The sequence below is a fragment of the Sycon ciliatum genome, chromosome 10, assembly GCF_964019385.1.
Source record: "Sycon ciliatum chromosome 10, ocSycCili1.1, whole genome shotgun sequence".
Taxonomy (NCBI): Eukaryota; Metazoa; Porifera; class Calcarea; order Leucosolenida; family Sycettidae; genus Sycon; species Sycon ciliatum.
Genome location: NC_088652.1, coordinates 11099913 through 11112200, shown reverse-complemented (window position 1 = coordinate 11112200; position 12288 = coordinate 11099913). Strand labels below are relative to the sequence as shown.

At 45.5% G+C, this 12288-nt stretch overlaps 1 protein-coding gene across 5 annotated transcripts in view; it reads left to right on the top strand.

Moving 5' to 3' along the window:
- LOC135825798 (sushi, von Willebrand factor type A, EGF and pentraxin domain-containing protein 1-like) overlaps positions 1–12288 on the top strand; it is a 579302-nt gene that overhangs the window by 289316 nt on the left and 277698 nt on the right. For all 5 annotated transcript variants that reach the window (XM_065338421.1, XM_065338424.1, XM_065338423.1 and 2 more), the window contains one exon: positions 3431–3502. In XM_065338421.1, coding sequence (XP_065194493.1) covers positions 3431–3502 — 72 coding nt within the window. The remainder of the gene's footprint in view (positions 1–3430; positions 3503–12288) is intronic.

Below are 12288 nucleotides of genomic sequence, written 5' to 3'. Positions count from 1 at the left end.
TGAACTTCACCCCTTTGTAGCAAAAAGGGAAACATAATGGCACATCTTAGGCGCAAAAAGGGAGGAAACATAATGGCGTATCTTAGGCGCGAAGATTAAGGCGGGAAGATTAAGGCTAAGCAAAGGCGATACTGATAGACTACACTGAGGATACTAGTAATGTAAAGGGTACTACAGGCGGATGCCAAACCATGGTACAGTGTCAAGAGGGAATGCCCCATGGGCCTTTCGAATGATACTTTGTGAGCATACTTTGTGAGCATGTTTTTGTCACTTCATTGCTACGCTATTGCTAAGCTACGGCGTTATCATGGCAACTGAAGAATGGCTCTGACGTGACAATGGTGAGTTGCTGTGTGGTGAGTCAGTGGACAGAGTGAATGCCCCAGGGGCCTCTCGCATTGCAACTTGCCGTGGTATGCTGGGCCATCTATGGAAGTCACACCTGGCTATCACTACATGACTGTACTCTCACTAACACCATTTATATTATTAGTATCCTCAGTGTAGTCTATCAGTATCGCCTTTCCTTAGCCTTAATCTTCGCGCCTAAGATGCGCCATTATGGTTCCCCCCTTTTTGCGCCTAAGATGCGCCATTGTGTTTCCCTTTTTTGCTACAAAAGGGTGAAGTTCATAGCCAGCAATCGCATGTCATCACGTACATTCAAAATCAACATAATTTTGCGTATCGACCTTTTTTTCTTGATCACTTTTCAACGAGGACGAAGCAAAGTCGGCCGAACGAAGCCTAGAGGAAGAAAATCACCCTCTCCACTTCACCATGACGATACTGACATAGATACGAGATGAAACAACTAAAAAATCCACAAGAAAACTGTACGGCCATCATCGCGCTGACCTTGGTCTGACTTTGGTCTGAGAATTTCTATCACGATCAAAAATGTATGAAGGAGTACTCAAAAATAAGTCAACGACCTACCTTTATCGCTCTCTACTTCCTTTTCAAGGCACAAAAGTCGACTCTCCACTTTCAAACCAGGAACCAGACATACCAGTGGTCCTTTTCAGTTGCTCCACGAGCGCAGGAAATGTTCACCAAGGGGTGCAGAGCAGCATCCATTCCAGAAAAAAGAGCTAAAACACGAGTGAGACTGCATGCCTGAGTACATGAGTACATGTATGAGTACATGCAGAAAATAGCCAATTTCAGCGTTTCTGCTCCAAACAGCAACTAGCTTCGACTAGAAACAAAGATTACACCAAAGGATCAAACAACAAACATTTTCTGCAGTTTTTTTGCAGATGGCTTCCTTGTGCTTGGCCCAGCAGGCCAAAAATCACACCTCGGAGGAGTACAACAATTACAACTCTCAGATGTCCTCAATTGCTGGCCATGCACTATCTGTTATCCATTCTACATTATCAACCTTCACTGACGAGATCCTGATGATCGAAACAGCTGCTGTCTGAAGGAGCAGAGTACCAACTGAAGTGTCGTTTTGCTGATGGTGTGCTGTGGCAACGTGTTGAGGTCGGCCGGAGAGCGCAGCGGTGTGGTGTGGTGGTTGATAAGAAGTTACACAGCTAGAATAATATGAGAAGGAGCATGAGAATGCAGCAGCTGGAGGTTATGCTTAATGCGTGTAGTGTGAACTTATGCAGTGGATCTGAGAATGGTGCAGTAGATAAATGTGGCAGTTGTGTGTGCGTGTGGACAGATATTGGTTGTTTTAGTGATTCTTACTATGTGATGATGTTCCACTGATGATATTCACTGGAAAACGTGTTGGAATTTTTCTTTTTAATAATTGTTTTATACATGGGTATGAGTGCACAATTGGATTAATTCATTGTTATTTTATCCCCATAGCAATGCAAAAAGATGTTACTTTAGTAACGTATGGTGCAAGCCTGGGTCCACACAGCTTTAATTAACTGATTTTGTCTGTTTGTGCCTGACGCCGTACTATCATTTGTTTGTGCCTGACGACTTTGGCATGGCTATCCCGTACCATACCTTCAAAGACAGCTGGTCACCTTATTCGAATAGGGCTTTCAAATGGAAGATCATAACGTAAAGCAACTTGGAGGAATGTGTACGCATGCAAAGTATATCCGGCGAATGCCTATAGGGTGATAGTGCGGTCTCGAATGCCATGTTATGTCTTTAACCCTTCAGGGCCCACAATTATTTCAAGAAATGCACTGCATACGCGAGCCCGGGTACTTATCTGGTCGTAACTTTGGTGTCCTTTGGCCGATTTTGGTGATCTTGGGCTTTCTGGAAAGCTCTTGGCCAGAGGAACACAGCGATAGCCAGCAATACATCACTCGATCCACAGAACCAGCGCGGCAGCGCGATACGGCGCTCCAAAGCCAGCATTGCGAGCGCCCAACTCAAATTCTCTGCCATTTCAACAAATTGCATGACGTGAACTATCTGTAGCTGCGTGGGCCGCGAGTCGGGGAAAACCCCTAAAAACGAGTTCAAAATGCTCGCGCTCGAGTTGACTCTGCTGAGCGAATTTAGTTCGAGTCTCGTATCTCCGCTCTCCAAACTCGAATCGCTTTCGGGTTTTTTCGAGCCGATACCTGAGACAATTCTAATGTCGTTAGCCCTTTCGATTGTCCGATTTGGTCAAGGAACGGCCGAGTTACGCCAGGTTGCGCTTTGAAAAGTATGCACTGTACACTGGTACGGATATATCCGTACTATGGGCCTCAAATGGTTAAAGAAAAATAGAAGTGAAAAATTATAACATCGCTATGTTTTCATCAAAGTCAACAAGGTTGCAGACGGTGTCGTATTATCACATTATCGGTCGGATGTTTTTAGGTGTGCTCCTAATTGGCCAGGAATGTCTGAGAGCAGAAGGCGTCGGCGGGAATGACTACACAGAGAGTAGTTAATGTCGCCTCGAGAATCGACGTGCCTGCAAAAGGCACAGCCGACAACAAGAAACAACCGACCAAGTATCTCGTCGTTTCGAGGCTCACCAACTTCGTGGAAAGATGCGTCGAGAGCAAGAGACCGCTGAACTGGCATCATCGTTTGAATGTTTTTGGGTGTGCTGATAATGGGCCGGGAATGTAATGATCGGGTAGATTTCAGTGTTTTAATAGGCGTCTTTGTTGTATAAATATAATGTTGAGATCATAAAGAGTGGTAAGAGGAAGAGCAAAAATGACAACCAAGGTGACAGTGTTGAAGGTCTGAGTAGACGGTGTCGGCAAGAGTGCCTAGACAAAGAGTGAAAGATGGGAGAAGAGAGGTCCCGCCATCTCAGGAACTGCCGCAAAACTGACCGGCTACATCATTGTATTGCAAATACGTTTCCATCAGATCGAAACACATTCAGGAGGAGCTAGGCAAGCAAGCATAGTGTAAGGCCCTGCACTTTCAAACTCTCTCGTTTTCTCCCTGCCGATTACTTTGGTATATTCTGTTTTTGACTTTTTTCATCCAGGAATCTTCAGAATAACAATCTGACAATGCTACCTCCTGGTATTTTTCAAAGTAACCTAAATCTCCGCTTTGTGTGAGTATTCTGCAAACAAATATTGGTTTCCACTTCGTCAAATCTGTTCATATGGACTTAAACCAACTGTGGTGCACTTGTTTGAAAAAAATAGAACGTTCTCACATATATTTTGACAAGAAACTGAGGCTTGAAATACCTCTGAAGACTCTTCGGTGTTGTTGTAGTAACCTGGCTGCCATGACGTCAGTCTCTTTCACTCACCATCACATATACGCATACACAATCATTTTCTCATATTTTGTCTTGAATAAAACAACTTCAAAATCGGTTGTTTAGGCCCCAACCGCACCAGGTAAAAAATATACACATGTAAAAGGTAACAATAATGTGTTTGTTACACCCAGCTGCCGCACTACAAGTTGTATACCGGTATGCATTTTCCAGCCCAACCGCCAAAAACCTCGTGTGATGTGAGGTGCATGAAATTCAAAAGATCCGGTACATGGGGAAAAAGCTGCTTATACCGTATACAGGGATCTGCGACTTGCTGAAACATATAATGGATCGTAATAGATTTCCCATATGTGTCCTTGACGATTTATACCAAAAAGCAGCATTTATAGTACATGAAACTCGGATGTTGAGCCATAAATAAATGTAGAAAGGAAAAGGACATATGAATACGAGTTAAGAGTAACTCTCCATTACTGTAACTGGATACTATATACAGTCAGAAAGTGCAATAACTAGGCACAAAACTGACAAGAGTACTGAGACATTCGACGTCCTGACACCTAGCTTCAACACATCTCCATAGCGCTAACCGACAGCCTTCCAACTTGGAAGGTTCAAGGTTATGAAAAGATCAAAGAGGGGAAGGCAAGCGCAACGAAAACTAGCAAAAGCCACAGTCCCAACGGAACAAAGAATGTCGATTGTTACTGGACGATGACGAGACCAGTACGATATTTGACAAAGCGTTCTAACTACAATTCGAAGCCGCAAAGCAGCACACCACCCAACTTGGGTGGGTCATAAATATCAAAGATAAGTAAGGAAAGGGGAAGCTTTGCGAAAACGAATTGTACAAACCGAAAGCCAAACTCATGCATGACATTGTGATGGACTAGTTGACTACAAAACAAGTTGTTTCACACGATGTACGTTTCGCCGTATGGTTGGTGACGGCTCATCAGGTGTGCAATTTGAAACTTTTGCTCGTTTTTTGCTCGTTTTCGTTGCGCTTGCCTTTCCCTCTTTGGTCTTTTCATAACCTTGAACCTTCCAAGTTGGAAGGCTGTCGGTTAGCGCTACGGAGATGTGTTGAAGCTAGGTGTCAGGACGTCGAATGTCTCAGTACTCTTGTCAGTTTTGTGCCTAGTTATTCAACTTTCTGACTGTATATAGTATCCAGTTACAGTAATGGAGAGTTCCTCTTAACTCGTATCCATATGTCCTTTTCCTTTCTACATTTATAGTACATGAGTATATTTTTTACCTAGTGCTGTGGCAGGCTTAGCGCGTTGGAGCCAGGTGTCAGGTCGTCGAATGTCTCAGTTTTGTGCATTGTGGTAGCAGTTTCTGATTGTATATACAATGTACTTCAAAGTAGTACAGTGTGTATCTGTTGTAGTGTGGTCGTGTAAGGGTTGGTTCACATATCGCCGGTACACGCCGGAAGTCACCGGCGGTGGGCCTCTTGCCACCTCTCCCGGCGCATTGCGATTTTGTGAACCAGTGCAGTCACGGCTTTTACGTATGCATTGAATGCGGCCAGAATCCTCTGGGCACGAGGCCGCAGGTGACCTGCTGAGAACGCGTTGAGGACCACTTGACATGTCAGAAATTTGTCCTTGACAGCTTCCTTGTTTTACGGAAGTATCTCACGAGTTGCCATCATTTCAGGGGCCCTTGAGTATTGTTTCAGGCCGATAACTACGAAGGTTTAGCTATTTTACACTCACGTGCAGCTTGTTCTCTCAAAAGAAATGTTGATTCGAAATAGTTGTCCGTGCCGGATCGTTCTTCTTCTTCTTGTGCTTCACTGTGTGGATGTCATCGAAGGTCTCCAGCGAGTTCTGGCAGGGATTAGTGTGGGTGCCTCTTTCTTGTAAATTTCAGTTCCTGTTAGAGTACAAAGGTAAGGTCTTTGAGTTGTGTGAGGAGTCACCCTCGTAGCTTTACGCTCCTTTACAGTTGATTTTTTCAGGCCAGTTTGTAATTGCTTGTCTAAAAAATATAAAATACCAAAAATAGATCTATGGATAGGCATAGGGGAACTACTTCGCCAGATGTGTCTGTGATAGCGGTCGTAAGTTTAGTAATATAGCGAAGAAAGGCGTCTCTAAAAATATGCTGTGTCGGATCATATTACTGAATTAGAATCTTGTTCTCCAACTATTAAAAAGGCCTAAAAATGCTGATGTATGTCCTCAATTATTGTGTGCGACATGCATGTCAGTTGTACGACGGATTTGTTGTACATGCGGCTGCGCGTGTAGCTCTTTGTCATACATGTGGCTGCGCTTGTGTCTCTTTGCCGTACATGTGGCTGCGCTTGTGTCTCTTTGTTGTACGTGCTGCTGCGTTTGCGTTTCTGTGTCGTACATGCTGCTGACCCGTGGTACACGCTGCTGCACTGTCTTGGAATGCTTTTTACATGCCGCTGCACCGTCTTCTGTCCCCTCCGTATGCATTCTTTCTCATCTCGTCCCCGTTGTATACGCATTTCTCGTCTTGTCTCCGTTGTATTTGTCCAGTTGCCGTCTTGTGTCCATCGTATTTCATCATCTGCCGTCTTTGTCTCCCGTCCCGTTCGGGACTAGTTGTATTATTCACGTGCACCTATTTCACTTCCACGACCCACTTTTGAGCACCTCTTTCGTCTCCATCGCCCCACTTTTCCCAACCTTTTCCACGTCCCCTCATTATATTCTCTTGTCTTCCCTTGTGGGAGTTCAGTTCTCTCCTCCAGTCCTGAAGTGTGGTAATGAAAAGATCTCTCTCTCTCTCTCTCTCCGACGTGAGAACAAACCAATGTACTAGTCATTTTGCATTTGTGGCGTGGCGAGAGCGTAGAAGAGGCAGCTCGTCTCTTGCACGACGACATTTGTCGCCCAACGTGGGGCTCGAACCCACGACCCTGAGATTAAGAGTCTCATTCTCTACCGACTCTACCGACTGAGTGCTCAGGAGAATAAAGAGAGGTATGTAAGGACTAGTGAAGGGTGTGGGGCAATGAAACTGAGGGAGGCACATGATAGTAACTGTAGTGTTTTTGGGTCGGGTGTGATTGGACGACCGTCCAAACTTGCAAAATGTGAGGTGCCGTTCGCAAAGCCATCACCCATCTCCATCAGCACCACCGTGACTCCTGTTGACAATCATCGGTCACCAGAAAAGCGACTGGAAGCTTGAAAACTGGTGCTGACCTTGTTCCAAGTCCCTTTCTTCCGCAGCATGAACAATGGATGTGTGGCATTTGTTCGTTGTTTGTAGACGCTGCTCTGGAAACGCCAAGCTGTAAACATTAGTTTGGTGCGAAGTGCATTTCATGTTGGCTGGAGCAAAGCACGAAATGTCCGTACCTACAAAGATTCACTTTGTCTAGATAATTTGGTGTCACCACGTACTATTGTGGCTGACGTCATCAAGCAGTCAGTCTTGAAATGCGATTTCTACGAGGCGCCGCTACTAGGCTGCCCAGAGCAGGTGAGTCTTTGCAACCTAAAGAGCCATGTTCAGAATTGTTCACACAACCCAAGCACCCCATCCACTCCTATTCGGAGAGTAGTGTCTAAATCCTCCACCGTTGGTGATGTTCTAGCCGCTTCCCACTCAATGCTCTCTGGGAAAGTATTTGATGCCCTGACTAAACGTGTTGTCAAGCTAAGTTGTACTTTTGAAAAAAAAAATTCAAGAAAAGCACTGATAGAGAGAAATGAAGTGAGAATAAACACCTATGAATATATCGATGAAAGTGAAGTAAGCGCACTCATAATCCGAGAACAATGGAACAATATTTTAATGTTTGAAAGTCTTTTTCATGTGATAATCATCCGAACTCAACATCATAATGTCGTCAGCTAAAAATAGGACGATCTGTGCTCCTCTCGCGGGACCGCGTCACAAACCAAAAGGTCGAGTTACTTGTTCAGAGAAACAAACTGCATCCTAAGTGGCTGAGAACCAGACTTGATGTGGACTACCGCATCTTCCGGCAGACCAGACAGAAGGTTACCCGCACTAGCCGAGCACTGAAGGAACAGCATTACAATGAGGCATTTGTGAATACAACGGGGAACCCAAGGCAGACTTGGCGTGTATTGAATCAGCTGAGCGGACGGCAGCCAGTCCATACTCTTCCCAAATGCTCCCTGGATGACATTGGTAATGTGTTTGCAGGCATTGTCAATGATCCTCAATGTCCCCCAGCCTTGACGCTACCTCAAGGCCCCATGTCTCCGAACAGCCTTTCAATCTTAAAGCCCGTTACCATTGCCTGTGTGCGTAAGATCCTATCGTCAATAGCCACGACAAAAGCTACTGGCAGTGATGGCTTGCCAGCAAAGATCCTTTTAAATCCTACGCTGACCTTCTTGCACCCTCACTGATGCTCATCTGCAACAAATCATTGTCCGAAGGCCAGCTGCCACCGAGCATGAAAATCGCCAATATCACTCCCGTCTACAAAGGTGGTGACCCCAGTCAACCCACCAACTATAGACCTCTCTCTTTGCTTCCTATAGTCTCCAAGCTACTTGAGTGTATCGTAGATGAGCAACTAAGTCAATACCTGGCTGAACATAATCTTTACCCTTCCCGTCAATGTGGCTTCAGACACCAGCACTCTAAAGAGGATGCTCTCACAATGGTTACAGACACATTCCTAAGAGCCCGAGATGACGGGCTGTCAACTGGTGCTGCTTTCCTGGACATGTCAAAGGCCTTTGATCAGGTGCAACATCAGACACTTGTGGAAGATCTATTCCAGCTTGGAATCTCCGGCACAGCCCTGAACTGGTTAAGCGACTACCTCTCAAATCGTCAACAAGTCGTCATCAGCGGCGATAGCAGCTCATCTTTCACATGCTCAAGTGGGGTTCCCCAAGGGTCTGTACTGGGACCACTATTGATTGTCATATATGTCAGGGATGTAGCCTGTGAATTGGATCAGTTTGCCGTCCAGGTAACCCATTTCGCGGACGACATCACGCTACACGATAGCAGGAAGGACAAGGTAGTGCCGTCAAACAACCTGTCTTCAGCCATCACCTATCTCAGCAACTGGCTTGGTGAGCGCAACCTAATCCTGAATAGTCGAAAAACACAATTCTCTTCCGCCACAGCCAGTGCCTTCTAATGCCATGCCGCTCAACCTACTTGAGATGTATAATTTTACCCACATTCCAATATGCATGCAACAGCTTTTCCTCTTCCCTTTCCTCTGCACAACGTGATGGTCTTGAGAAACTTATCAAGCGAGCTGTGCGTGTTGTCTGCTCTGCTCCCTTCCTGTCTGCGACTGCCCCTCTTTATGAACGCCTCAGCATTCAGATCCTGCAATCAACGTATTGCCGCAAACTCCTCCTGCTAACCTTTCTTGCAATTCATAATAACTGTAGTGTGCTTCTTCATGACCTCGTTACACTTCTGTCACACACCCATCGAACGAAGAGCACAGATGTTCCCCTGCGTCTTTTCCCGCGCACAGCCCTTCATGTCAATGTCCCGCTCTCTGGAACACGGTGCCTCTATCTATACGATCACTGAAGAAACCAAGTCAATTCCTGACTGCTCTCTTACCCCACCGGAAAGTTCACGGACTAACTTTGCTCTCTGATCAAATAATTATGCAATCTTTCCTCTGATGTCCTACTCTATCCTACTCTATCCTACTCTATTTTTTTCCTTTAATCTTTTCCTTACATTTGTGTGCCTGTAACTTTATTCGATCTCATGTAATATGGCAACACTGCCTGTTTGTTATTCGACATTAAACTGAATAAACCAATCCAAACCAATCCAAACCAATCCAGAGGGGGAGAGAGGGTATATCCTTCAGTTCCTGCTCTGAGGAGACGACTGGACAATTGACAAAGTAATCATATTCAGGAAATTGGTGCCCTCATCAGCACAAAAGTGGTGCACTCATCAGCACAAATGTGTTGTTTTCATCAGCAAAAAAGGTGCACGTGTCAGCGATACAATGCAGTGTGTACAAAGCAGTTAAACAGTGTGAAGCATGGTTCAACAGCATGTATAAGACTATCCCCCGGCAAAAAAAAGACATCCTCTCCTGAGGATGGAAAAAGAGCTAAAGCCCAAACAAAGTGAAGAAGACAGAAACACTAGGGAAACTAAATGTAAAGCAATGTAAAAAGGAGACAATGAAACACAGTATGCGGGGCCACAACTGTTGAACACATGACGAGTAGGCCAGCAGGGTTAACACCAGTCAGGAACCCAACAAAGCTGTGTAACAATCAATGGAACCTTGAAGCATCAGATTTTTGAAGAGAAAAAAACCCAATTTTGCACTCATAACCATATAAAACAATTACTAGAATAAAATATTCCAAAATATTCCTATCATCAGTGGAACATCGTAACATAGTAAGAATAACTAAAACAACCAGTTTTTTTGTCCACGTGCACACACACCTGCCACATTCATCTACTGCTACCATTCTCAGATCCACTGCATAAGTTCATACGACACGCGTTATGAATAATCACCAGCTGCTCCATTCTCACGCTCCTTCTCATTTTATTCTAACTATATTAAACTGTGAAAAGAATTCGGGTGGACACACCCATTCCCATAGCGCTGCATATCACATCCGAACCAGTTCCGTTATTTTACAACGTTTCGGCTCTTGGCCATCATCAGGTAATAAAAACGAATACCGTGGAAGCCACACAAGAGCAGTATATACGCAGAGTGTAGCGCCAAAAAAGATGCGAATTATGTCACCTAGTATGACAGAGAGAGAGAAAAAGGCGCAACTAGCACATCACGGAGGAGAAGCAGCAAAAGGTAGCGTGCATTGTGCTCTGTGAATGGCGTTGCACAGAGTGTAGCGCCAAAAAATAAAATGATGCGAGTTATGTCACCTCTATACAGAGGGGGGGGGGGGGGGGGGAGAGAGAGAAGGTGCAACTGTGCACATCATGGAGAAGAAGAGCGCGCCGTTGTGCTCTACGAAGTGAGGGTACATGCCAAATAATTATGGTGTTAATTCTAGCACAGGATCTAGGAGGGGAGCACGGAGCCCCATGAGTCAATGCACTATGAGGTTAAAACTTCCATGCCAAACTGTTACCACCAGGGACGCGACGAGGCATCAGGAATAGAATGGTTTTGAGTGACCCGCCTCATATTATAATTATTCAGTGATATTGAAGTAGCAGCAGGGGAAGCTGAGAAAATTCACAACAAATCCCATCCGGTGCTTATGTTCACATGGGGCTTGGCATCACGAATCTCAATCGCCTCGCGCAGTTTTCGACGGGCTCGATCAGGCTCTCTTCCTATTACTTCAACTGCAGAGAATGCACTTTGCCCATAGTTAAGCTTACATCCAGGGTGAGTGGTGCGAAAATGTTGGCCCCATGGCTTGTCGAGTTCCTGGCGTCTTGCCTCACCATTATGTTCCTCCAGGCGAGTTTCCAGAAAGCGGCCAGTCTCACCAACATATTGTTCCGGACATTCTTTGCACTTCAGCTGATATACAACATTCTTCTGCATACATACATCCTGTCCCCCGGATATACACGAGATACATGGCCCCTTTGGGCGACCTCTCTTTTTCTGTTGTAGCGGATTTGCAGCCTTGACACATAGAGGAGGAACGAGGGCGGAGCGACACAATGTGCGCCTCAGGCTAGCAGTGTGCTCATATACGACTCTAACCGGAATTTTATACTTTCTGATTGCTTTATTCACTGCTTGATGTCCTTTATCTGACTTATATGGAAGCTTTAGAAATGCGCAGCATGGGTTGGCATGGCGACGACGCTTTGGCCTTATGGAGGCAGTGCGTGCCTCTTCAATGATTTTCTCTGGGTAATTGTTCAATCTTAATTGCTCATGAACCATCGCTTCACTTTCTGCACGCATTCTGGTATTCGATGAGAGCCTCTGAGCTCTTAGGAATTGTGACGAAGCAACTGCCAATTTGATATGGTGGGGAACTGCCGAAGTATAATTAATGAGTAGACCACTAGCACATGCCTTCTGGTACAGCTTGTATGCCAGCTTGCCTTCCTGGATCATAATTGTGATATCCATATAATTTATGGAGCCACTCACCTCGCTGAGCTCATATGTGAAGTTGATACTTGGGTGTGCAGAGTTGAAATGCTGCACAAACCGCATCAAGCTCTCTCTGCCGTGGGTCCATAGCAGCAGGATATCGTCGATGTAGCGTTTGTAGAGGAGCGGTACTAACGGAGAATCCTGCAGAAGCCTGGCCTCAACCGTATGCATGAATAGAATCGCAAATGGGGGTGCAAGATTGTTACCCATTGCAACCCCGTCCACTTGGTGATAGATCTGATGGCCAAATCTGAAATAGTTGTGGCTGAGAACAAACAGCAGCAGATTCCGTACCCCTCTCACACTCAGCCCAAACATGTCGATCCGCTGGGAATATTGCTGCAGCATATCCACCACTGCCTGAACGCCCTCCCGAATAGGTATGCTCGGATATAACCCGACTACATCCATGGACATAACAATGGTGCCATCGGGGGCGTTCAATCCCGGACATGCGTCACATATGTGGGTTATTGCTTCCGTCGTGTTAGCCAGGTGGGCCGGGACAAATTGAATGAGCTGC